The following is a 27635-nucleotide window of genomic DNA, read 5'->3' on the forward strand; positions in this document are numbered from 1 at the left end:
TCCTGACTCAAGGCCAAAGATGACCTAGAGAAGGAGCTTCAGCCGGTAGCTCAGTATCTCCCTCAGCAGCATTAACCTCCACCTCCCCCCAAAACCCTCTAAGTAAACTCAGCTAGGGGAGAAATGTGTGTGCTTTCTAAGCACATCTTCTATTAATGGGTAAGCTCCTTACCTTCCTCCCCAGCAGATTGCCCATATTTAATCCCTTCCTATATAGAAATCCTGGAGCAGCTACAGAATAGAAACTTAAGGCGTGGGGTTATTTCAGAGGCCCTTTCTGGTTCCGATAGACTATTACTTCAGGCCTCTCATGGTGGGGCTGGTAGGGAAGGGGACGAGGACTGGACAGGTCTCTCTGGAGGTGACCTTGGTGGAGTCCTCTTTTCTCCTGTGGCCTGCCCAATCGCTCGGGTCCTAGAGGGCTCTGGAGAGACTGCCTTCTGTGCTAAAGAGCAACGAGGGTCTGCCACCCTCTACCTGAAGACCCCAAAGACCCCAAAGTGCTTTTCTATGAACACTACACATGCATTATTTTACTTGATTGCTACTACTGGGTTGGCCAAAAAGTTCATTCGGGCTCTTCCGTAGCATGGTGTGGAAAAACCCGAACAAACTTTTTGGCCAACCCAATACAATCCTATGGGGTAGGAATTCGTCTTCTCATTCTGAGATGAGTATGCAACCTCAGAGAGGTTAAGTGAGTGGCTGAAGGCTGCATCTATCTGGTAGGGTGGACACCTACCAGTGGACACCTTGGAAGGAGCAGCTGTCCCAGGGCCCAGAGTCAGATTCTCATCATGCCTCCAGGCTGCTGTGAACAGTTGACCAGTAAAGATAAGTTATTCACCATCTCCATCTGCCTCAGCCACTCAGGGCTTGACCAACTGGTCTTAGGTCCTGAGAAAGTCCTCCCCCTAACCCCCACCAACAAAGGTCCAGATAGGCCCTTGAACTTCCTCAGGGTGAAGTTGGAGCCACAGCCCAAGTCACTTCCCTTTTTGAGGCCAGGTTCCTCATCTAGTGCAGAGGGCAGTGGTGGTTTTGTCATTTTCTAGAAATTGCAGCTCAATTTTCCTTTGGAGAACTGTCTCCCCATTGTCAGTCCATATTTTGAGTGAAAGAGATTCCACTCCTGGTACCAATTTCTGTATTAGTCAGGAGTCTCAGCGGGAACTGATAAATATCCCACCCAAATGGGTTTAAGCAAAACCAAAACATACGCCAGAAATCAAACCCACCCTGGATAATTAACCCTCTTAATGGAACAGCCCAGGGGTTGCTCCTTAAATTGCTGGATTCAGGTTGTTTATCTAAGTTCCATTTATCCCCAATTACGAAGGGGGCAGCGGAGGCTCATGGAGACAGTGATTTGACCAACGTCAAAGTAAAAGCGAAAGGAGGGGCTTCCCTGGTGGCGCAGTGGTCAAGAATCCACCTGCCAATGCAGGGGACATGGGTTCGAGCCCTGGTCCAGGAAGATCCCACATGCCGCGGAGCAACTACGCCCATGAGCCACAGCTACTGAGCCTGCACGCTTAGAGCCCGTGCTCTGCAACTATTAGAGAAGCCACCGCGATGAGCAGCCCCCGCTCGCCGCAACTAAAGATAGCCCGTGGGCAGCAAGGAAGACTCAACGCACCCCAAAATAAATAAATTTCTTAAAAAAAACAAAAGGAAATCCAGGTCCGCCTGACCCTAAAGCAAAGAACTCAGCCTAAACTGTCTCTCATTGGGGTGCCTTGCTCTGAAGGAAAAACATTCACCCCCATGGAGGCTGAGCTATTAACCCCAAGAGGAAGAGCCGGACAACTTAAAACGGTGGGCGTGTGCTCAGGGGGGTGGGGCCAGGGCCTGGGCGTGTTCAGAGCCAGAGGGGGCGGGGCGAGACCGGAGGGCGGCGAGGTAACTTTGGCGCCTGCGCAAAGACCCCGGACTCCTAAGCTGCTCCCTCTCAAGTCTTGGCGGCAGCGGCAGCTCGCACGCACAGCTTGAGTCTCTTCGCTCCAGTGAGACGCCGGGCTCGGCCATGAACCGGTGCGCTGAGGCGGCGGCGGTGGCGGCCTCGGGGCCCGGCGCGGGCGTCGGGAACGCGGGGTTGCGGCCGCCCATAGTGCCCCGCCAGGCGTCCTTCTTCCCGCCGCCCGTGCGCAACCCCTTCGTGCAGCAGACACGGTTGGGCGCGGCGAGGCGCATCCAGGTGCGGGGCGAGGGTCTGACAGGACGCAGATCCAGGGGAGGGGCGTCTGACAGGGGACGCAGATCCAGGGGAGGGGCGTCTGACAGGGGACGCAGAGCCGGGTGAGGGGCGTCTGACAGGGGACGCAGATTCAGGGGAGGGACGTGGGTCTGAGAGAGGAGGCAGTTTGAGGGGGGCTTGGGTCTGTCAGGGGAGGTTGTCGTCAGAGGGGAGTGCGGGTGTGAAGGGGAAGTGGCTGAGCAGGGCGTGAGTCTGGGAAGCAAGGCTCTGAGGAAGACAGGGATGTAGAAATGAGAGGGGAGGGCTTTTGAAGGGGCCATGAGTCTGCAGGGGACAAAGATGCAGGACTGAGAATTGAGGGCCCTTGGAGGATGGTCTGGGGGCGTGTGTGAGAAAAGAAGATGCAAAGAACATGTGGGCCTTGGAGGAAGGTCCTAAACAGGAGGAGGCTGAGCAGGCAGGCCATTGGCAGAGGAAACATTCCATACAGAGAAGAGGGAACGACTCTGGGAGAACTTCGACTTGAGTGTGTGAAAGTCTAGCGGGAGGTCATCGTAGCACAGGAGAGTGGGTTTGGGGAAGTTTTTGCTTTGCCGCAGGGAAGGAGAGGAGTCCGTTTGGGATGGGAAGAGTAAGGGAGAAGGCAGAGAACCCAGGTCTGGAATTAGAGCAAGAAGAAAAGCTGGGATGCTCTGGCTGAGCAGGGGCATCAAGGACGGGAAATCACAGTCTAAGAAAAGGGATAATATGGGGCAGCTTAAGGTATTCAAGAGTTTTTGGTCCTGAATCAGTTTTCAGCCAAACACTTCTACATTCAAGGATGAGAAGCAGCTCAGACTTTCTTTCATTGTTAAAAACGGCTATATACAAAAAGGAAGTTTCCTGTCCGTTCCTTTTTCTTGTAAAACGCTGCATTTACCATTAGCACTTACATTCGCTCTTTGGACTTCCTGTTTGGTGAAGTTAGTGATCAGAGAACAAGATAGACTATGCAAGCTACGTTTGTCCTTTGTGTTCTGCATGGAAAAAATGGCTTTAATATTTTCCTGTCCATCTCACCCATTTATTTACTTTGGATTTGAAATAAATAGTGTCATTTTTGCACGGCATACTTGTGTGCCCTGAGACTGTTGTTCTCTACGATGGAAGCAGGTTAAGTGCTGGGCTAAGCAGCTTGGGTTAGTGGTTAGAATATTGGTAGATGGGTGTCTGGTTGAAGAAAGATGTGAGAGAGGAAGAAGAAGATAGTGAATGTAGTAATACCTCTTTGTAAAGAAACTAAATGTTTACAAATTTGATCTTCATGTCTTTAACTGGATAGATATTCCCTTTATATCTTAAAACTTCTGAAACACTCAATAAATACATTGACTATCATTCAAGATTCCTTTTGGTCTGATTTAGTCAAATCGGTCATACTTAAATGAAAGTCATGTCCGTCTATTTGGCTTCATGTTTTGGAGAGAGGCTCAAAGTGGCATATTTATAAGTATTTATATTGTACCTGGAGTAAATTATTAAGTTTTTGAGGTTTTTTTTTTTTTTTTTTTTTTTTAATAGCATGCCTGCAACCATTTTGAGAGCACTTTCAAATAACCCTGTAAGAGTTATAGTATGATGGAAAGATCACTAGTCTTAGTCAGAAAACCTGCTCAGGCCCTGCCATTTATTAGTTGTATAACTTTGGCCAAGTCACTTAACCTCTCTGAACTTCACTTTCCTCATCTATTAAATTGGAATAATAATACATGGAAGAGGGATTGAAATTTAAGTGAGATAATGTGTGAAACAATCTGGTAATGTTTGCTGATCTTAATATTGATAGTTATGCAATTTGTTATCTACAATTGTATACTGCACTTAAAATTTACCACTTGGATTGGATAGAAATGAATATAGTCTCAATATTTTTTTTTAAATTAAAAATGCATGTAGACCAGAGATTCCAAAGTAGTTTCAATGGCTTGAACAGTCTGGGTAAAAGGAAACTTTAAACAGACATGATTGAAAAACAATGTTGTCTGTATTATCCAGTTTAAAAGATTGATATACTTGCATTTAAGTATGATTCGATATGATTAAATCAGACTAAATTTAATCCTAAGTGATGATCAACGTCTTGCTTAAGGACTGTTGTAACTTTTGCGTCTCATTATAGGGCTTAGCTTTATTGCTCCTCTTCTCTTTTTTGACCGTTTAAGGGTCTGCTACATAGTGGCATATAAAAAATTAGCCTAGCTTCTATTTCCTCAATAGAATATGGAATTAAAATGAGTGGTTGTAATTGTGGGGTCATTTACCGTACCAAAAATATTTGTTGGATGCCTACTATGTGCCAGGCACACTGTTTATCCCTGGAGACATAGCAATGAACAAGAGAAATAAGGACCCTGCCTATTTAAAGCTTGTATTTCACTGAAAAAGTTAAACAAGCAAGTATAGGAATATATAATTCCATGTTTTAGTAAGTGCTATGAAGAAAGTCCAGGAGGAAAATAATCCCAATAAAGTGTTGAAAGAAGGCCTTCCTACAGAGATGACATATTACCAAATGGCAATATAATGGGTAATCCTCTTAATTCGACAGAGTTACTCAGAATTAATTTTGTCATCTTAATAATGTTTAAAGATTAAAATTTTAAATCAACTTTGTGTATATACTAGCAGCAAACAATTGAAAAATGAAATTAAATAATCTCATAATAGCAATAAAAGAAGTGAATGAAGAAGTTAATGAAGATTGACGTAAAATGAAGAGATATACCATGTTTATAAGTTTGAAGAATCGACATTATAAAGATGATAATTCCTCCCAAATTGATCTATATATTCATTGAAATCTCAACAAAAATCCCAACAGGCTTTTTGTTTGTGTGGAAACTGACTAATTCTGAAATTTATGTGGAAATGCAAAGGATCTATACTAGCCCAAAAAAAGCTTGAAAAAGAAAAAGTTGGAGGACATACACTACCTTATGTCGGGAATTACTACAAAGCTACAGCAATTAAGAGAGTAGGGTAGTATCTACAGAAGGACAGATGAATAGATCAATTGAACAGAATAGAGAGCCCACATGTATGTTCAATTGATTTTTGACAGAGTGGCCAGGAGAATTTATTGGGGAACGTCAGGTCTTTTCAAAAATTGGTTCTGGGGAATTCCCTGGCGGTCCAGTGGTTAGGACTAGGTGCTTTCATTGCTGGGGCCAGGTTTCAATCCCTGGTTGGGGAACTAAGATCCCGCAAGCTGCAGCGCAGCCAAAAAAAAAGGAGGGGGGATGGAATTGGTTCTGGAACAACTAGATAAATCTATAGATAAAAATGAAACTTGATCCCTTCTGCATACCACACAGAAAGTAATTTAAGATGGATCATAGTCTTGAACATAAAAGCAAAACTCATATATCTTCTAGAAGAAGAAAATATAAAATATCTGATGATCTTGAGATAGGTAAAGATTTCTTAGAAAGGATGCAGAAGAGAACTAAACAGAAAATAAAAATTGATAAACTAGTCTTCATCAGAATTAAAATTCTTCTTATCAAAGGATACCATTAAGAAAATGAAAAGGCAGACTTCCCTGGTGCTCAGTGGTTAAGAATCCGCCTGCCAATGCGGAGACACAGGTTCAAGCCCTGGTCCGGGAAGATCCCACATGCCGTGGAGCAACTAAGCCCGTGTGCCACAACTACTGAGCTGCGCTCTAGAGCCCGTGAGCCACAACTACTGAGCCAGTGTGCCACAACTACGGAAGTCTGCGCACCTAGAGCCCATGCTCCGCAACAAAGAGAAGCCACCACAATGAGAAGCCCATGTACCACAATGAAGAGTAGCCCTGGCTCACTGCAACTAGACAAAGCCCACACACAGCAACAAAGACCCAACACAGACAAAAATAAATAAATTAAATTTTTAAAAAAACAAATAAAATGAAAAGGCAAGCCATGAAATGGGAGAAAATATTTTCAACACATGTTTTGAAAAAGGGCTTGTAAACAGAACATATAAAGAACTCCTACAAATTGATAAGAAAAGGACTAACTACCCAATAAAAATGGCCCCAAGACTTGAACAGACAGATTAAAGGGATGACCAATAAGCACATGAAAAAATGTGCTCACCATCATTGTTCATCAAGGAAATATGAATTAAAACCACAGTGAGATATCATTTTACACCCACTAGAATGGCTACAAAGACTGACAACACTGAATCTTGATGAGGATGTGAAGCAACAGGAAATTTCCTACTTTGTTGGTGGAGATATAAAATGATACAACTACTTTGGAAAACAGTATGGCATATCCTGGCCCAACAATTTCACTCCCCTTGAAATGAAAATGTATGTCCACATAGAGACTCAAACATTAATGTTTACTCATAATAGCTAAAAACTTATAATAGGCTAAATGTCCCTGAACAGATTAATGGATAGATTAAATGTGATATATTCATACAATGGAATATTACTCTGCAATTAAAAAGACTATACTACTGATACATATGATAACATGGTTGAATCTCAAAAATATGAAGTGAAAGAAGCCAGACATGAAAGAGTACATACTGTGTGGTTTCATTTATATGAAAATATAGAACAGGCAAAAACTATAGTGAAAGAAAGACTGAGTGTCAGTGGTTGCTATACACTGAGGATATATTGACTGTGAAGAGGCACAAGGGAACTTTTCTGGGTGATGGAAATGATCTGTATCTTGATTATAGTGGTGTCTGCATAGGGTTATGCATTTGAAAACCTCATACTTAAAATAGGTGCATTTTATTTTATGTAAATTATGCCTTAGTAAAATTGACTTTTTATAAAAAACTACAAGCACCAAATGTCAGCAAGGATGTACAGTAACTGAAATTCTCATACACTACCAGTGACACTTTAAAATGATACAGCCGCTTTGGAAAATTGTTTTGCCAGTTTCTTATAAAGTTAAACTACATCTATGACCCAGCAATTCCACTCCTAGGTATTTACCTAAGAGAAATGAAAACAACTCTTCCCCAAAAGGCTTGTAGAAGAATGTTTGTAGTGGCTGTATTCATAATAGCCCAAAACTGAAAACAGCCCAAATGTTCATCAACAGGAGAATAGACAGATTGTCATATGGTCATATAGTGGAATAATACTCTGCAGTCAGAAAGAATGACTTACTGACATTGAAAGCAACATAGTTGAATTTCAAAAACATTATGTTAAGTGGAAGAAGTGAGACACACAAGAATGCATAATGTATGGTTCCATTTATATAACACTCAAGAACATGCAAAACTAATAATATGTGATGATAAACATCCAGCATTGGTTGCCTAAGAGGATAAGGATTGACTGAAAGAGGTATGAGGCAACTTTCTGAGTGTCAGATATGTTCTGTATCTTGATTGAGGTGATGTTTACAAGAGTACACATTTATCAAAACTCATTGAATTATACATTTAAGATCTGTATATTTCCTTTTTAATTCAGTCATACGCATGTACACAAATAATTTGATAGAGATCTGATAACTACAATATTTTTGGCATTTCTCATAAATTATTTGATGATGCTCAGATTCACATTACAGGCCAATAGAGACAAGAAGGGCAGCACTGTTTGAGTAGTGTAATTGGCTAAAAAAAAAGAAGATAATTTGTGATATATAAGGATAGTTTATTTCACTTGAAAGGCATTATGGGATAGGATTAAGAGCAAGAGCTTTATAACCCACATTGGTTTCAAATCCTGGTTCTGCCACTTACTGTGTGATCTTAAGCAGTTTAACTTAATTCTCTCTGTGCCACTCCTTTCTTGTATGTAAAACAGCTTAAGGTTGTAAGACTCAGATAAGTTACTACATGCCAAGTGCTTAGAGTGCCTGGTACATAGTAAGCACTCAGTATTATTTGCTGTTCTTATTTATTTAGTTTTTATTCTTATTCTTATTTAGTTTTTATTATTTTTTATATTTCCTCCCCCATCTCCTTATTGTTAGTTATAAAGGACTGGCAGGTATATAAAATAATACATTTACTTCTTCACACTCTAATGCTTTTACTAATATTCATCCTACTTATAGCTCTCAAAAAGCTATTTCCCCCTCTTACCTTGCCAGCTTCTGCTTGCTTCTTAAAGCAAGACCTTTCAGCTTCAACTCCTCCAGGAAGCTTTCCCTGACTACTAAGTCAAACCTTTTCTTTGTTCCCCCAGCAGCCCCTATTCACATTCATTGATGCACAGATCAGATAGTACTTGGTTTTCTTCCCTGTTTCTTTTGCTGCTTTGTAGGCTTTGTGAGGTCAGATACAATGTCTTATTTTCTTTGTGCTTAGATCCTTGTCTGGTATAGGGTAATGCCCAATTCATCTTTGAGTGAATGCATGAATAGCATAAGATTTTCCTCTTATGTATTTCTGTTTGATAACTACAGCATTAAAATAATGTCATCTGTTTTTTTAATCAACTTTGATTTCAGATTTTCTTTCTTGGAATTATCCTGCTTCCAATTCGTGCCCTGTTGCTTGCATTAATTTTATTACTGGCGTGGCCATTTGCTGCAATTTCAACAGCATGCTGTCCTGAAAAGCTGACCCACCCAATAACTGGTTGGAAGAGGTAAGAAATAACTATGTCTAAATATTAGGAAAATCAAGATAAAGATGAGTTTGTCAAAGTTTAGTCAGTGATCAACAATTATGACTCTGAATATAGGATATTTTGGAATATAGTTGTTACAGGCTATGTCATTAAAAATAAAAAATAGGAGGTATGGAAATTCTGTGAAGGGATGAGCTCTTTATCTTTAAATAAATAGAGATCTCAACTCTAAACTACAGGGCAAGGAGAGATCAGTCATTTCCCTGTGCCCTCTGGAAAAGTTCTTTGGTTTTCTCTGTCTCACTTCTCCTTACCGTGAAATTAAAGTTAGAGAAACTTCCTCTGGAGTTAGTTGCTTAATAGCACCTCACTATATTATTATATGAATTTTGAGAGAATTCTATAGGAAGCCCATTTTTTAAACCTCCCACTGGATGTTTTATGGGAGACATTTTTCATGCAAAGCTATAATGCTTATTCACATACTGAGATGTCTGTCATGTGTTTGCACTGATAGGGCTATTTTTTTGTGTCTCTACTCAACTGAGTTTATCAAGGACAGAGACTGGATCTTACTTGTCTTATGTGTCCAACACAGTTCCTGGCACAATTTGATGAATTAACTAATATTTAATGACAGATTCTTTTTAAAGAGTAAACAATTCAATTTCTGGAATTGAAATTTCTTTGTTCCAGAGAAGTGAGATGGTAAATTTACTTCTTAAGATTCTTGATGATGTCTAAGGGCTATAATGATATAGATAATAAGGCTTACTTTTAAAATTTTATTCCTAAAATAATTCTGAGGACAATTTCCGCATGCCGGTTCTAAAAGTGTTTTGGGAGGTAGCAGCATCCTTGTTACACAAATATAGATTTCCAAGGTGACTCCTTTGAAGGACAGTACTGATTTGGATTTCTCAGTGGTGGATGCATGTGGAAGATTCATTCTTATTACTTTATAGTCACAGAATAAAGGAGCCACTTATTAGCCACATGGCCTTGGGAAAATTACTTCTCTGGGACTCAGTTGTCATGTCTGTAAAATGGGAATAATAATAACTGCTATCTATTTCATAAAATTGGGCTAAGGATTAAAGAAATTAATATGCATACATTATTTAGAACAGTGCCTGGCAGAAAGAGCTCCACTGAAGTGTTAGCTATTCTTCTTAGCTCACGTTTTAAAATGAAGTGCTCCAGCTTGTCTTGGTTTTTGCATTGTGCTTTAGAGTAAAACCCTGCTGTTAGCTGCAGTTGGCAAAGCTAATTATGTCCTTTTTTGTATTTATTTCCAAAGGAAAATTACTCAGCCAGTCTTGAAGTTTCTAGGCCATGCCATGTTCTTTTCAATGGGATTTATAGTTACCGTGAAAGGAAAGATCGCAAGTCCTGTGGAAGCACCAATTTTTGTTGTTGCCCCTCATTCAACATTCTTTGATGGAATTGCGTGTGTTGTGGCTGGGTTACCTTCTATAGTATCTAGACATGAGAATGTGCAGGTGCCTCTGATTGGCAGTAAGTACTTTATAAGATAACAGAGATAAAATATTTCCATGCTCATGCTTTCAATTTAGAAAATCATGTATAGTTCATTGGTAGGCTTTTTAAAAACTTCAAAATAATAAAACACTTCAAACATATTTCCTTGCTTTTAATGAGGTATTCTATCACAAGAATGAATTTATGAATAAAGATTAAAGACTTCCCTATCTGTACCCTTATCATTCTTTTTAAGTCTAAACTCTGTCACTGCACCATCACCTCTTTCTGCTCCTAAATATAGCCAAAAAGAACAGTTTTTAAATACCAAACATGGTAGATTTTTTGGAGAGAGAATTTAGTCTAAGAATCTGTGAAAGCACTGGTTACATGCTCTTTCAGTGAATTTCTCTTCAGGGTATTAGACTGATAAATAAATACACTAAGTCTTTCCTCCTAGCTCAGTTTTCTTCATTATTGCCCAGATCTCCATGAGGGACAAATGTGTAACTCTTTGAAAATTATGATGTGGAACAATTAATGCTTCCTGCCATAAAAAATAATGAAGCAAGTGAAATGTTTTTCCCACCAGATGCTTTGCTCTCTCCCCAGGGGATTAGTCTCCAAGTAACTGCTACCAGTTGTCCCAAGGTTATTGCCAATCATCAAGTGGTGAGAAAGTGCATGTGAAAACTGCCTGATGTTGCCTTGGTACTCTGGAGAAATAATAGTAGTTCTTACAGCTTTGTCATTCATCTAAGAAAGACAGACTCTCTCTCTCTCTCTCTCTCTTTTTTAAGGTAACCACCTTGCTTTGTGTAATATGACATTTTCCCCAAAAGTTGTTTAGCAATAGTCTTTTGGTAAATTGAGATTTATTTTGCATGTGCTAGGAAGCTACCTACTTAAAAGACTATTGCGCTGAAAATTTTAGTAAGATAAATAATAATTGCCTCCTACCTACCTACCTATGACTTCACATAATCAGTTTGCAGGATATTCCTGAAATAAAACAAGATAATCTTATAGTATATTCCAAATGTTTAATGTCAATTGAGGAAGAAGTCTTTTAGGGAGAAAACTGCATTTGCTTCTTTTCATATTCCTGCTGCTAACTTCTGTTAAATCAGTGAGATATTTTTAGGTCTAAATATCCACCTATCCTTTTGAAACTGGAAGCTAAGTTCTAATAAACTTTGAATTAGAGGGCTTTTTTAAGTTGTTCTCTTTGATTTGCTATCATTTTAATTTTCCATACAATTTGTTTTATGATTTATCTGGTATCATTGCTGTAGTAGCTTTAGCCCCCAAAATGACTTAGTTGTGACTTTTCATTTGTTTTAAAGGAATATTGCAGGCTCTGCAACCAGTGTTGGTGTCCCGTGTAGATCCGGATTCTCGAAAAAACACAATAAATGAAATAATAAGGCGGGCCGCATCAGGAGGGGAATGGCCCCAGGTAAAACATAGTAGATGTTTATTTAAATATATCTAAAGTTTATTTATTGTACACTTGCATACATACTCATTTGGATCCACAGATCCAATACTGGGGGACACTTTCTGCTAGATGTCTAGAAGCAGAATAAATGAGTGAGGATTAAAAAGTCCTCTTCCCCATGAGATACTCTGTGGAATTAAACGTATCATTCTTTTTTATTCTCCAAACTCTTTGAACTGGTTTTTACTCTGTGTCATAAAAAGTAATTATCTACCTCTGAATTTATTTACCCTTTTAAAGGTGAGATACTGAAGCTCAGTTATACTCAACAATATGGTGGGTTTATCTTGAAAATGATTAAAATCTTAAGTTTATCTGAAGTATATTTAGATAGTCTTTTTAGTTCAGGGGCATATCAGAATCACCTGTAGAACTTTTTCACATTTAACCATCCCACCACCTCCTTCCCCTGGAATGCTTTTTGAAGGTGTGGAAGGGACAACATTTATTGCATAAATGGAGCCTCATAGGTGATCCTGATAAGTACCCCTCTATCTTTGCCCAGGTGAAAACAAGTGATCTCTAGCAGAACTCATGGTCCTGAGGTGATCTGGCCACTCATGGCGATTTGTAGTTGTTAAAGTACCACGAGGCATTATGACCAACCAGGAGGTTTTAGAAACCAAGGCATGTAAGGAATGATTTAAAAAGTCACTGGGAAGAAATGACATTTAGAATAAGGGTGTGATTTTGCTCTTGGCTCCAAGGAATGTATCTGGGACTTGTGGGTGAAAGTTAACAAGTAGGTAGATTTTAGTTCATTTTGCTCATCTCAAGTTTTCTGTCCAGAATTAGAATAGTCTGATTTGGAATCTCTTTCTGGAATGTTCAGGCATTGGCTAAGCAACAACTTGGGTGGGTTATTGTAAAAAGAATTCAAGCATTAGAGATGCTATATGACTTTTAATGCCCCATCCAGTTCTTGAGATTTTATGATTTACTCTATATTAATTTATTGTTCATAGTATATAGAATATCCACTCCATGAATCATATTTGATATTGTATCCGATTAGGGTAGGAAACCTGGTTTTTTTTTAATTGGAGGATGGAACTGCACCTATTCACAATTTTTATTTTACAAATAACTTGTTATTGTGACAGTTTAGCTTAATAATGTTTTCCTTCTCTAGTTATTATAAAATACCCATTACTAACTGCTGTTAGTGCAGGGATTTTCTTTTTTGTTTTATGTGCCTAGCAATTTACTCATTGCTAAATTCTAAAAGCTTCAGAAAAATGAAGCTGCTATGCTGTTCAGTTAATGAGGAACTGTACTGCATATCTTTTGTGTGGAAAACATAAAGAAGTCTATTAAAAGCTAAAAACACCTCCTCAAAAAAGGTCATTATATTGTATTCCATATGTCAATGAATTGCAGTAAGCATAAAGCATATTGTAGGCATTTCCTCCTTTTTTCTCAGTATGTCCCAAAGCTATATGTTGTAAGAGGGAATATCATTTAATGGGAAAACTGAAACAAAGAAGTAGGAAATGATTTGGTTAAGGATGTACAGCAATAGAAGAAAGCATTTAATATTGCCTAAAATGCACACTTTGACCATGATTCAGGGTCTACATCTTCTTTGAAGCCTATTCAGATCATTAGCATCATCATTAAGAAACATTTACTATGTGTATTCTCTCTTCAAAGCTTTAATTCATTTTCTAGTTATCTTAATGGTCAGACTACACTTCTTTTAGAGCAAAACCGAATAATCAGATTCTAGCTTTCACTAGAATCAGGTGTTAGCCTTTTATTTTATTTTTGCTTTATAAAAATTGGCAACTATTTGCAAAGTCCTAAGGAAGCAAGTAAAGAGCTAATCTATTAATTAGACTGAAATATTAAATATATTCCTTTTCTCCCAAGATACTAGTTTTCCCAGAAGGTACTTGTACTAATCGTTCCTGTTTGATTACTTTTAAACCAGGTGAGATCAATTAAATTATGTATTGTGACAAAGTAGTATGGAAGATTTCTCAATGATCTGATAATAAATATACAAAATAACGTGTCAGTTTTGCTTGGAGCATTTCTTATTTTCTGATAAAATGTTTTTAATGATGTGGATCCACAGAACTCACTCCTTTACTTTCTCTTTTGGTATCATAACCCCTTCTTCCTTGGAATGTCCCGTGTGTGTGTGTGTGTGTGTGTGTGTGTGTGTGTGTGTGTTTGAGCAGAAACCACTAGCAGATTTTTCTTTTCCTCCAAAGATAACTTTCACAGACACTTGCGGGCCTGTGTCATCAAGTTAGAAACCCTACTTCAATTATCATTATAATACCTTCAGTTCCTTCTAAGGTTCACTCCTTTTTAAAATATTATGAAGTTGTGAATTTTATAGTAATTTGCAATTTCATATGTCATTTCATAGTAATTATTAATGCTTTAAAATATTTTTGTATTGGCTGCTAGAATGCTCAGAGCCAAAGTTAGAACTCACTTCTAGCAAGTGTGGTAGTTTAGGGTTCGAGCATTTGGTTTCAACTAGATTTTCTTCTCTCTATTTTCTCTTTGTCTTGGTTTCATCATTACTGTTTATTTTAATCCTGTTAAATAATAGGTATTTGGCAAATAAAAACAAATGGAGATATAAGTAATATTTTAAGTGACTTAGGCATAACATTTAATATTTTGCTTACATAATTCTGAATTCAAAAATCTGTCATTTTGGCTAACACTAGGGATTTACCAATATTTAGCCAATAGTTTATATGTACTCTTAAAACATTTAACATATTTACATCAGTTATTATTAATTTTTTAATTCACTGTAAAGCTTGTGTTCATATAAAGAGCATGTTATAAAATTTCACTATGTGGTTATAGGGGCCTTCATTCCAGGAGTTCCAGTGCAGCCAGTTCTCCTCAGATACCCAAACAAGCTGGTAAGCATCGTAGTTTACTATGGGAAGAATCTCAACATTCCAAACAGCACAAATTCACTAGGACCCCTTTTGTTTGAATAAATAAAATAGACGAATAGATAAATGGTGGGAGCAGATGGGTTGACTCATTCTCCTTGCCACAATTTAGTTTTTAAAAATTTGCAAGATAGGCACATATTGGTTGATACCAATTTGACATATTGCTTTTGCTATTACTAAGCTATAGGAAGATATTTCCTTAGCTTCTACCCTGTAGTCACTGTGATGGTATGGTTAAGTCTCAGATTCAGGGTCTCTTAGACTGGACTTGAGAAAACTCTCATAAACTTGTAGTTTTCATTAAGCCTAGAAGGAGAAACTTCTCCTGATTCAATGGTCATTACTGGTAGAGAAGGATTGAAGTAGTAGGATAAATTTGGAAGAGGCTTGGTGTTTAATTATGGGCTCAGTACTTAGTAAGCTACAAGTGTGACACTTGGCAAGTAGCTTAAATAAGAAAATATCTGAAAAGAACCTAACATCCTATAGAAAGTCCATGTGGGCTCAGGAAATGCCCTTCTGCTCCAGCAAGGAGCATTGTCATCTTCCGTGTATTGACTGCGTCACCATTTTCCTAAAGAAAGTGGTTTTTTGGCAGGGGGAGGGATGTTCTGTTTCAGAGAGGAGCTTTCTTTACTAGAGAATTTACATTAAAAGGCAGGATGTAATTATTAATGATCTATGTCATTTAAGATTGAGTTCTTAATCAGTTCAACTTTCTATCAGTGGCTGATTTCTCAACCTTGGACACTTGTAGTTAAAAAATTAAATTTCATCAAATTTTTACTCAGCATACTTCTACCTGTGGGTTTGCACTTGTCATTTACTCAAATTCTTTCACTGTGCACTACCTCACTACTGTAGTCTTTTCTCCCACATAAACTTTTTTTTTTTTGAGAACTGATGTATTCTGGTTTTTGTAAGCCAATTAATTATCCAGATATGTTCATATTAGGAGAAAAATAGTTAAGCATGCACAAGTTTTTTTAAAAATTCAAAGCAACTTAATTCCATAAAAAGATAGGTGGTTACATATGGAAGACAGATCTTTGCCATGTAGGTATGTGATCCAAGAATTTATAGATCAGTTCACTCTTGTTTAACAATAATAGTATGCTTGTCTTACTTTTCAGCATATTGCTTTTAATTCAGAAAGAAAGTATATTCAGTATCAAAATAAAATTTTTGTTTTATTTGGTATTTTTTCTCTGAACTAACAGTTTAAATACTATTGTTATTCTAGGATACTGTGACATGGACATGGCAAGGATATACATTGTAAGTCGCTTATATTATTATTAGTTTATATAAATTTTATTCGAGTAAAGAAAAAGAATTTGTTCTTTTTTTTAAAAAAAAAAAAAAAGCCTTGTTCTTGTAGAAGTAAAGATTTCTAATCAGATCCTTAAATCTTGTAACTGAGAAATTTCTGTAGAGAGCATAACTATCTTGCCCATTAAACCCCAGTGTCTGCTATGTGCAGAATTCTAGTTGTTTGTCATGTTCTAATGGGTCTCAAGTGTTTATCTACCAATTCTTAAGAGACATTCCAGTGATCTCATTTGCATCCTACTTAGCTTAAATTTTGTAGTTTCATTCCCATTGCAAATTTAGCATTATCTGGTGTCTCCATCTTTATTTTACTGTATTCGTTTAAACAGTCCAGAGCAGTTTAGTCATATGGCCTGAAATAGTTGCGATGTGTCTGATGTGAGTTGAGGAAATAGCTAACCAAACTTTCACTTCCACTCTTGGATTTTAAGAGCCTAGGGATCAGCAGTTTCTATAAATGTTGAAGAGAAGAATACAGTTTCACTGTTAAGCTAGCTGAAGTGAAATAGACCTTTTAAAAAGAGCAGAACATGTAGAATCTTACTTTTTCTCAAGAAGTTATTTTGTTTCGTTCCCCTGCCTGTTTACATGCCGCCTTTGGTCCTTTACCTCCATGGAGAGTGTTGACATCCCTCTATGTTCACCTCAAGGAACCTGGCTGGCTGTGGGTGGCAGAGGAGAAAAAATAATAATAAACCTACCCCAAACTTAAAAAAATTTTTTAAAAGACAGCCTGTTTATATTTTGGATTTGAGGACCTTCCCAGGACTTACGAAGTAATGCCTTTTGATACTGTTGTACACAGAGCTCAAATTATTGACGGATAGGTGGCGATCACTTGGAAGTATTTAAAAGAAATCATCATTTGCCTTCAAGTACATTGTAGACAGTCCAAACAACTGAAAATTAGATTTTTTGACTACAACATACTTATTTTCTCCATTTTTTGTGTGTGTATATAAGTTGCTTTGAAATGATACATTTAAATCAGAATAGATGGGCCAATTACATGTGTTAATAAACATTGATACGCATGAGACATTTATGTTCCTATTATACTTCAGTCCCTGGTAGTTGAAGTTAAGTAAACAACACCCAAAATAAGGAACATAAATTGTAAAAGGTATATAGACATTATACTATCTTTAGCCCTACAGGAAATCAGTCTATTCCCTTGGCTAGAATACATATTTCCTGTCATTACTAATTACGAATTCCTGGTTTTCAACTTCTATACAAGGGAAAAGTAGTATGAGACCATTTTAGAAAAAGAAGTGCCTGAAAATTGAGGGGATAACATATTTATATTTCCAGAGGTGTGTCATCCTTGAGGCCTTTACAAGTTAAGTCCTCATAGAGATAGTGACTTTGGGTTCATTGTGACTTTTTTTGGTTTTGCAGCTGGGCTCGTGGATGTGAAGGTCAAATAGGAAGCTTTTCTGGAAGGGAGATCAGGGGCAAATAGAGTGGTTGAGTTAATCTAGGCTCTAACCTGAGAAATGTGTGACAGAGGGGGAAAAATAGGATTCAGCAAAGAAAGAGAGGAAAAAAAGTATTTTCAGAGTTAAAGATTTCTTAGGATTTATAAACAAACACAAAATCTTCTAAAGATACAACGTTGTTTTATCCAAGTGCCACATCACACTTATGTGTGGTAACCTCTGGTTTCCACCTTTATCTTCTGATCTTCATGTTATATTTAGCACTGTGTCTCTTACTTCTAAATCAGTTTTCTCAATTGCCCTGGCTCCAAGTACTACTCTGACTCAGAATCTAGGGAAGGGATTTTACACCAAAGCAGATGTCCTAGGGGAGAGGAGACTCAGGGACTAACCATCAAGAAGGGAAAGCCTTGAAAAAGCTGTTTTATGTCAAAGAAGTGTTGTTTGGTTTGTCTGTAGTGTGGACAAGTCAATTTTAAAGAGATCTTGTGTATGGTTTCATTTGTGTTTTTTTTTTTCTTTAACAGCATTCAGAACTTTCAGAACAAAATATGTATTCAAGTCACTGAATTCCAAAGCTCAATTTAAATCATTAAAGAACAATTTACTTAATGATAGATAATATGGATTGGCTTTGTGGCTTGGAGTTGATAGTAAAAGATTCTTTCCCTTTCAAACAGAAGATATGAGAACTGACACATTAACAATTTATAATTAATTATGGAATTAATAAACCTGTTTCCTAAATTCCTTCTTTTAAGTAAATTCCTTGTTTAAATTCCTAAATTCCTTGTCTTAAGTAAGTCCCTTAAAGCAATTTTTACAGGTAAATCATATTTTAATTTCTTAATAGCAAAAAAAGCTTGGTCGGTTGTTTTCTTAAACATGTAGTCTAATTTACCCTGCTTGACTTCTGGGTCATCCGTCTATATGAGGCAAAATAAAAATCCCATAGAAATCTTATCCAGGGAGTCTAAATATATACCGGAAAGCTGCAAGTAGGAACCATTTCAAAAATTATCTTTGAGAGGATTGATTATAACCACTTTAAAGAAAGCCTTTGTCTAGCTTTACAATGAAATCTGAAACTTTTCAGAAAATTTCCCCATAGCTAAAACATTTATTAATAACTGGAACAATGATGATAAAGTTTCTGCTTTTAAGAAAAGACCCATTGGTTTTTTTAATATTAGAAAAGAATTTAGTAATGTAATGTTCTACTCAGCAGTTTTTCTATAAACACATTAATGTACCTTAAAATGTGACCATGGTTAGTTTCTCTAGGCCTATGAGTCTTAGCTGTCAAGAAGACTTCAAATTTGGGGTTTGGTCTGCTGAGCTGCGGCTCTGATCCACAAATACATATTTGGTATTGCATTCAGCAATTTAACTTTTGAATATCAAGAATAGTTCTCTAAACCCAAGAAGCGTTATAGCTACAGTGTGGCATTTATAAAGGCAGAATACATACAAAGAGTGACATGGGGTTGCTTGTATGTAAAGAAAAGATTGTTCAGTAATATTAGATGGTACTTGTATTACCACATAAAGATGGCCTTCTCTTTTTTTCTCTTCAGCATTCAACTTTGTGTGCTCACTTTCTGCCAGCCCCTCACAAAGGTGGAAGTTGAGGTAAGTGGTTCAAAATGTAGCCTTGGGGCCTAAGATTTGGCCTTACCTTTCATTGTGAATTTGTAGTCTAGAGAGACCAGATTTAGAAAGATTGGAAGTTAAATTCGCCACCTTGAAAATAAGCCCTGGTCTTTTGCAAACTGTGTGACTAAACCCAGTCTGTCAACCCTTAGAACTATGTTAGGAAATACAATTTCCTCACTTCTGGGAACTTCCAGCGTGTCACCACCCTGGCTGGCCAGATTTGCATCACCCGTTCCTATCTTTTAATCCTTTTAGTGCTGACCTCTGCCAAGTTGTATGATATGCCTTCACATCCTGACCAAAGGAACTACAGTTGCTGGTAGAACCCCACAACTTCTTGAAGAAGTATGTTCTGTGAAAGCTGAGAGATTGTGGGAGAGGTACAGAGTGAGAACCCCTCACTTTTGGAATCCATCTGCACATGGAAAGCCTGAGGAAATCATGTTGTATGAGCCGTGAAGGCAGCTCATATAATCGTTCACAGGACAGTTTTTCAGTTTAAGTCACAGTAGCAGGCTGTAACACTGGAGGAGTGATTAGAATGTTCTGAAAATTCTAACCAGATTTTTAAGACTCTGAAGGTTGATTCCAAGAACTATGCTTAGTTTCCAGGAATAACATGGAATAATGGACCCCTGAATTCAGAATCTCGTTGGCTTTAGTGATACCCTCAGGTAGCCTCTGAAGAGAGAGGGTCAGAATAGTGGTTCTCCAGACTCTTGCCTGGATTTTCCAATTGCATCCATGGCTTTTGTAATGAAAACCTTAAGCTTGCGTATGTAATTCAGAGTTCTGAGCGGGTGCCAGTGCTTCAGGTGACAGGACTGTGGAATGGAAGTCACAAGAATCCTATTTTATTTTGTTGGATAACTTGGTTGTTCAGCCATTTAGATGTTGTCAGCAATAGCAAATGATGTAGGAGGGCAAATTTTGTCAAAGTGAATTTAACTTCAGTGAAATTTTTCACTGAAGTTAAAAGACTTGCAGGTTGTCTGCCTGCAGGTTGTCTGCCTGCCTTGAAAATACCTGTTTACTAATTATATGCCACCCTCCCCACTTTTAAAACCAGCTCAGTATCTCTCAGTGTGACCAGAAAACACTAGATCTTGGAATATACTTAGATGTTTCTAGAGAAAAAAACTAATCTGTATCCTAATAAGTTTAGGAAGTACCAGGGTAAATAAAATGAATCAGATTTCTTTTCTCAAGACTTCTCAGTGCCTTTGAAATGTTTGACCACTGAACCCCTTTTTCTCTGGATACCTCCTAGAGCCAGTTTCCATAGAATACATTTTGGGGAACCCTGGTAAAAAGAAATATCTTATTATTATTTCTAAGTACTTCTACTGAGCACTGCTCTTCCTTCTGGAATAGCTGCTCAGATAGCTAGCCCTGTTTTCTTTCTCTAAAAACAAATAAATAACTAAGAAAACCCATACTTAAAACAACCATACTATCTTCTCTGCAAATTTGGAAGATATTGTTTATATATATATGCTGTTCCTTCCTCTAAATTTACCCCTGTTTAGCTAAGATGAAATCTAGCAATAGATGTGGAAATGCACATTGAACTATACATTTTTTTGTCTAGCACTCGTGTCAGTGGTCAAACTGTGTTACAACAGAGGTATGCAAATTCCTCCTGCTTTTGCCCTGACCACTATTACCACATTTCCTTTCCGTGTCATGGCTGTCCTTCTTTCTTTTCAATTACAATATTTGCATTCTCCAACCTATTCTCAGACCTGTTTAGATAATATTTTCTGCAAATAAAAGAATATATCCTTTGTTCGATAACTTCACACACAAAATGGCTTTCAACCAGTTGAAAAAAGCTGAATAGGTAGGGATTTGATGAATAAGAATTGTGGTGCAGGGTAAGAAGATGGAAATTTGTAGGCTTCAAATTGGGTATTCTTATTTTAACTGTCATTTAATTTGAGATTTATGAGTCTACCTTTCACCCAGGGGATCCCTAACTACTTTATGATTTTTGAATATTTTAATTCCCCACTGTTGGGATGTAACTGGAAGATGTATCCCAGCAGCCTGCCAGGCACTAAGTATACCCACACCTTGGCTTAAGACTCTCAGGGCCTGGGCACTAGCTCTGAGGCTCCAGCTTTTCCACCACGTCGAAGGAGGCCCGGCTTGAGCTGCCCCAATGCAGCTTAGTCAGAAGTCTCAGTACATTTAGTTGCTATGATTTCAGTTGTCTTGGTTGTTCAAAAGCACCTCCTCTGCTTTCTTTTTTCTTTAAAATGGATGGAAATCCTAGGTATGATTTTTAACGTGTTTTTAGACCTTCTTGAATATTAATTAACTAAACCTAATTCAAGATGTATTATTCAAGAATATAGTCTTAACTTTATGGTTTTTTAAATGAGCTATGAGTGGATTGTTACTAAAATGTCCATTTAGACACACTTGTTCTTGTGAGTCAAGGACTTCTCCGTATGTTGAAGGCTGTATCCTTTAGTTACACAAGTCTCCCCTCATTAATGATGATTATCAATCTCTTTAATTACCAAAATGATCAGATATCTAAAAATCTAGGGAATATAATATTTAGAACTATTTCCTTACCCACTCCTTCTCTGCTTCCCCAGCACAAAGACTTATTTTTGAAAAGGTTATTATTTTCTTGACTCTTAGATCTTAAAAATACAAGTTCCAAACCTCATGCCCTATGTAATTTGTCTTGTGGCATCTTTGAACAATGATGCCATGTGTGTCTACAGAACGGTTCTATTGAAAGTTATTCTTTGAATCATAATGTGGCATAGTGGGTGTACTTAAAGCATCTTTTAGTGATCAGTTTTATCAGCCGGCTACTCCACAAGTATTCCTTAATAAGCATATGGCTTAGGGGCATAGGGAATAAGCTAGCTTGTAGGGAACATCCCAAAATATGACATAAATTAAGAGCCTTCTAGTTTATCTCATGAGGGAGAATATAAGCAAAGTCAGACTATATAGCACTGTGGATAACAGCTAGTTTCTGAATGGAAACATGACATTCACATTGACTCTACAATCAGTTTCCTTTTTCATGGGCTATATCTTAGTTTGCATTCAAAATACATTGACTTTGAAGCCATCCATTATATTAGAGATACATAAAAATGATTTGTCTGTAGACATACATATTTTGCTTTAGGAAAATTCCTTCTCAAAGCTTATAGTGAGCTTCTAGTGGCTGCTGGCATTACTTGATGGTAGGTGATTCATTGCCTTGTGATAGAAAGAGGTTTTTTTTTTTCATTTAAAAATTTCTGATGTAGAAAAGGATTATAATAATGAGTGTTATGATCAACACCTATAGAAATATATCACTTTTTAAATCTCTTAAAGCTAATTACTTAGAGAAGGTTCAAATACATTTATATAGTATATTTAAATATCCGAATGCACTAAAATGATGTGTAGTTTTTAATCTAAAACGGGCCTTTTAGAAAACCATCACACAAATACATACATACACACACAACACACCCCATATGTACTTGTTCTAACAGAGATAATTTCTTCTGGAACTTGGTAGAATTCTGGAATTTGTAAGTGGAGAAATGGAGCGCTACAAGAAGAGCGTTAGCTGGGGTTTTTGTTCCCGTTCTGCTAGTACTTACCTGTATTTGCTTGAGCAAATTACTTAAACCTCTCTAAGCCTGTGTTCTCACTGGTCAAAGGGGGATAATAATACCTATTTTATAGGGTTGTGAGGAGTTAATCAGGTTGCTTGTGTGCTAGTATGTGGTAAGCTAGGCATTAACCTTTATTCACCTTATCAACTAGATTTTCCTGTTCTTTTGGGAAGGAAGGAGCTAATGTTCATAAAACATTGTTCATAAAACCTTTCTTCTTTTGCATTTCTCCTTTTGAAGGCTGTAAAGGAGAGTCACGAGCAGAACTAGAACTGCACTGTTCTTCTTCTTTTTCTTTTTCTTTTTTTTTTTTTTTGGCTGAACCGCACGGCTTATGAGATCTTAGTTCCCTGACCAGGGATTGAACCCCAGGCCCAGCAGTGAGAGCACCAAGTCCTAACCACTGGACCACCAGGGAATTCCCAGAACGGCACATTTCTTAAGATTCACCCGTTGAAATCCTTTTCTGTTCCTTAGAAGAAGAAAAAGTTGATTGTAGCGTCATCACTTGTCAATCTCTCTCCCTCTCATCATCACTTATTTAATAGAAAGGAATGAACTTGATGTGGTCAGTAAACAACGAATAAACCAGTCTCCCGGGTAGTGAGTATTCATGTAAAGGACTGGCTCTGGGTAATGGAGAGCCTTAAACAATAAGCGGGGGAATTGGGGCTTTATCTTGTGTGTAGTCTAAGGCCCAAGAAGAGGTAGGAGGCTCTGGGACCAAAAGTGCAAACTAGAGGTGCTGGTGTGGGAGACAGGCCAGTTAGTCTCCTCCTCATCTGGGTCAGGATGGTACAGAGTACCATCCCTCACAAGGTGAGGGAAGAGGGGATACTGCAGTGAGGAGGGGGCTGGAGCTGTGGAGCCCATCTCAGGTGCAATGGGAAAGGGAATTGACGAAGTTTACACAGGATGCTGTTAGGGAGGAAAGATTTCCCTCTACCCACCCAGGTCTGATTCCTGGGTCTGTGAAATAAACTGACAATAGACAGATTAACGGCAGAAAAGATATACAGATTTATTAAGTTTTAATATGGTATGCACAAGGGCATCACAGGTAATAAAAAGTGAATACCCAAAAAAGTGAGATTTGAGAGCTTATATACCATATTAAAAGAAGCAGGGGATACAGCCACTATGGAGAACAGTATGGAGGTTCCTTAAAAAACTAAAATTAGAACTACCATATGACCCAGCAATCCCACTCCTGGGCATATACCCTGAGAAAACCATAATTCAAAAGGACACATGTACCCCAATGTTGATTGCAGCACTATTTACAATAGCCAGGACGTGGAAACAACCTAAATGTCCAACGATAGATGAATGGATAAAGAAGATGTGGTACATATGTACAATGGAATATTACTCAGCCATAAAAAGGAACGAAATTGGGTCATTTGTAGAGATGTGGATGGACCTAGAGTCTGTCATACAAAGTGAAGTAAGCCAGAAAGAGAAAAACAAGTATCATATATTAATGCATATATGTGGAATCTAGAAAAATGGTACATATGAACCTATTTGTAGGGCAGGAATAGAGACGTAGACGTAGGGAATGGACATGTGGACACAGGGAAGAAGAGGGTGGGACGAAATGGGAGATTAGGTTTGACATAAATACGCGGGAACCTGCGGTATAGCACAGGGAGCTCAGCTCGGTGCTCCGTGACGACCTAGATGGGTGGGTTGGGGAGGGAGGGAGGTCCAAGAGGGAGGGGATATAGGTATACATATAGCTGATTCACTTCATTGTACAGCAGAAACTAACACAACATTGTAAAGCAATTTTACTCCAATTTAAAAACAAGATGAATTAGAGCTTCCACATAGTTTATAGCAGAAATAAAAGTTTCAAATTAAAAAAAAAAAGAAACAGGGGAGGGAGGGCATAGGCCACTTAGGGGAGAGTAAATGATTTTTAAGAAAGACCAGTGGGCTCTTAGAACAGATGGGAGACATGATGGTGTGTGATAAAGTATGTCTGGGTGTGATGTTGACTTCTAGTCTCCTCCCCTCTGATGAGAGTCGGTCTTCCCTGTTTGATGAAACTCCCCAGGAACACATTTAGGACAATTGAGTTCTTTTTGGAGGATCTGTCATGGGCAGATAAGGGGAGTTCAGAGAAAGCCTCTCGCTGCAGTGCTGTTTTTAAGTGCCTACAGCTCAAAATAATTGATATACATAAGTGGCACATTTTGCAGTTGCATGTCCTGAACTCCTTCACTGTCTTCTTTCTAAAGTTGAAAAATGAAGTATCATTGAGACGCAAGTGGAATTGCAACTTGAGAAGCAAGGAACATGTTTGAAACAGGAAAATATGATGGCAGCGGTCAAAGAGGGACAGAAGAGGGCTGCCAAGCAGCAGTGAGGTTCGATTTAAGTAACTTGATCCTCGCCCATCACATCAACATTAAAGAAATAGACCCAGTGTTAAGATCACATATTTTGGCCCACCTGCACAGATTAGAAAGATAAAAGAAGATCTTTGACCACAGAAACAAAAAAGTATTTTTTTATGTTTTGAGGCAGCATGGTCACCTTGGGAAATTACATAATTTTTCAAGCAGCTCCAAGGAACTGAACATGAATTTGTAGTAGCCTCAGCCAATAAGATTTTGTATCTTTGTTTAACATCTCTCAGTTAGCATCACTCTAACAGGATTAGGGCGGCGGGATCAGGAGAGGTGACCAAGTATGTGATTTGCGCCCTGCGTGTGGCAGAAGTGACAGATTCTAGGTGACAGAAAGGTCACAGAGAAGTGTCTGATTCTCAAAGTCCAGTGTAGTTAGGCAGACAGATGTTGTCAGGAGGGGGTGGTAGAGAGGGATGAACAGTTCCTGAGGGTGACCGTCAGTTTCTTGCAGTCTCTGCAGGACCAGGTTAGGGGTGAAGTAAATGCTAATAGATAATAAGGGGAAACTCTCATGGAAGAACTTGTCAGAGGAGGAATTAGAATTGCATGTTTTTTCCATGGCCAAGGTGGAGTTGAGAAGAGTATCTGTGGCCAGATGAAGGGGTGTGAAATCAAGATGGGCCATCAATGTGGATACTGGGGATAACGAGAGAAGATAAAGGTAGAAAGGATAACTTGTGGTTCTGGGGTCACTGGGGTATTGAGGTGTGTATTAGCATTCAGTAACAGATAATGACAATCATGTTCCCCTCTCTCTGGCTGGTCTTCCTTCCCAAGTAAAAGATATGTTCATGCTGTGACCCTTGAATGACTTTGTACAAATTGGAAATGTGATATAGAGAGCAAGATCTTATCCAAGGAGAGATGACCTTTTATTAGAATTTCCATTGAATTGCTTCTCAGGAAGCATAGGGGCCTCCAAGACCAGTGAGTATCAAATCCAGGCTTTTAACTGTTTTGAACTCTCAGGGGAATTATTTTCCTCAAGAATAAAATTCCATGCCAATATGAGGGTTATTAAAAGTCATTTTACGGAAAATATTCCCTGCACTAAAAGGAACCAAACCAATAGTTTATTGTATTGTGTTTGGTTAAGAGTGTAACAGCAATTTATTTTCTAGGGTTTTCAGTGTGAACTTTTATGACCTACCAATCAAGTGTATTATAAATGAGCATTTAACTTTTTTTAATGAAGAATTATATGGCAATTTAAAACTTTAATTGATTGTATTATTTTGTTAGGTTTTTTATGAACATTGATTTTAACATAGTTTTCTTCCTTGGATTTCATCCTAAGTAACTATAAGAGATTTTACTAGAACAGGATGGAGGGAATTTTTAGAATTATTTATTTGCAAAGATTTTTCATTGCTCTGGATATATGTGATGTGGGGACCTCTGGTGGCTTAGTTTATTTTTCCATCTTAAAGAATGACTGGATACTAAGCGTAAAGATAGACTTAGAAGTCCAGTTGGAAAGGACCTTAGACGGCATCTACTCAAACATTTTACTTTGACAAGAGAGGGAATTGAGGCCTATAAAGGCTAAATGACTTTTCCAGGATCGCACAGCAGAGCCAAGGCATCAATCCAGGCCTAGTGCTGTCTCCGCAGCATGCCACTGTCCTCTTGGAGAGGATGTTAATAAAATAAATGTGAGAAGTAAAATAACAAATAGCACATTATCCTATGATCTCTGTCCATTTTATCCTAAAAATGCCAGTTGGGTCCATGCTGGCCTGTACACCCTCCCTCCCTCCCTCTATTCATGGTCTTACCATCACTCACAGAGTGATTGTGGTTGCCTCCAGGGGTTCTCCCTGCTCCGAGCCTTTTCCTCTTTGTTTATCCACTCCCTGCCACCAAAGTTACTGCTCAAAAACTTGGACCGGGTCATCTCACTCCCTTGCTTAAACTTCATCTCTGAGTCACTATTGCCCGTAGGCTTCTTAAACATGGTTAACAAGCTTGAAAACAGGTCCGTGTGAGTCTGAAAGTGGTGTTATTTATACAGATATTTACTTTTCTTTCAAATTGTGACCCTGCCATTTGTGTGTGGCTTAGCTATATTGTTTAACCTCTGGGAGCCACATTCTTTACCTATCAAAGGGAAATGGTAGAATTTGCCTCAGGAAATTGTTGGAAGAGTTCAGCACATAAAACCCCTTATATAAAGTACCCAGTACACGGTAGGTTCTTGAAGAATGGTAGCCCTTATTGGTGGACTTGGCTCGCAGTATTGTACATTTATTCCCCATGAAGAACGCCTTGAGGGCAGAACTTCCTTGTCATGTCTTCAAGGCTTAGTGTGGTGCCTGGCATATTAACAGTGTGCTTAAGCAGTATTTGTTGAATGGAAATGAGCCATGAAATCTTGAGCAAGTCATTTAATCTTTGTGAACCCCAATTCCTTATGACTAGAATTAGGAGGATTAGTAA

General features: G+C 38.2%; 1 protein-coding gene across 2 annotated transcripts in view; it reads left to right on the forward strand.

The window, feature by feature from the left end:
- Positions 1–1906: 1906 nt before the first annotated feature.
- Positions 1907–27635, forward strand: part of LPCAT2 (lysophosphatidylcholine acyltransferase 2) — a 63757-nt gene continuing 38028 nt past the window's right edge. Inside the window, exons 1-8 of one of the 2 annotated variants that reach the window (XM_059043866.2) lie at positions 1907–2197; positions 8665–8804; positions 10087–10304; positions 11615–11727; positions 13642–13702; positions 14605–14663; positions 15946–15980; positions 19054–19108. In XM_059043866.2, the coding sequence (XP_058899849.1) occupies positions 2027–2197; positions 8665–8804; positions 10087–10304; positions 11615–11727; positions 13642–13702; positions 14605–14663; positions 15946–15980; positions 19054–19108 (852 nt within the window). In that variant the 5' untranslated portion in view covers positions 1907–2026. The remainder of the gene's footprint in view (positions 2198–8664; positions 8805–10086; positions 10305–11614; positions 11728–13641; positions 13703–14604; positions 14664–15945; positions 15981–19053; positions 19109–27635) is intronic. The other variant, XM_067020111.1, reaches the window with a different exon arrangement.

Source organism: Kogia breviceps, chromosome 18, assembly GCF_026419965.1.
Source record: "Kogia breviceps isolate mKogBre1 chromosome 18, mKogBre1 haplotype 1, whole genome shotgun sequence".
NCBI classification, from domain to species: Eukaryota; Metazoa; Chordata; class Mammalia; order Artiodactyla; family Physeteridae; genus Kogia; species Kogia breviceps.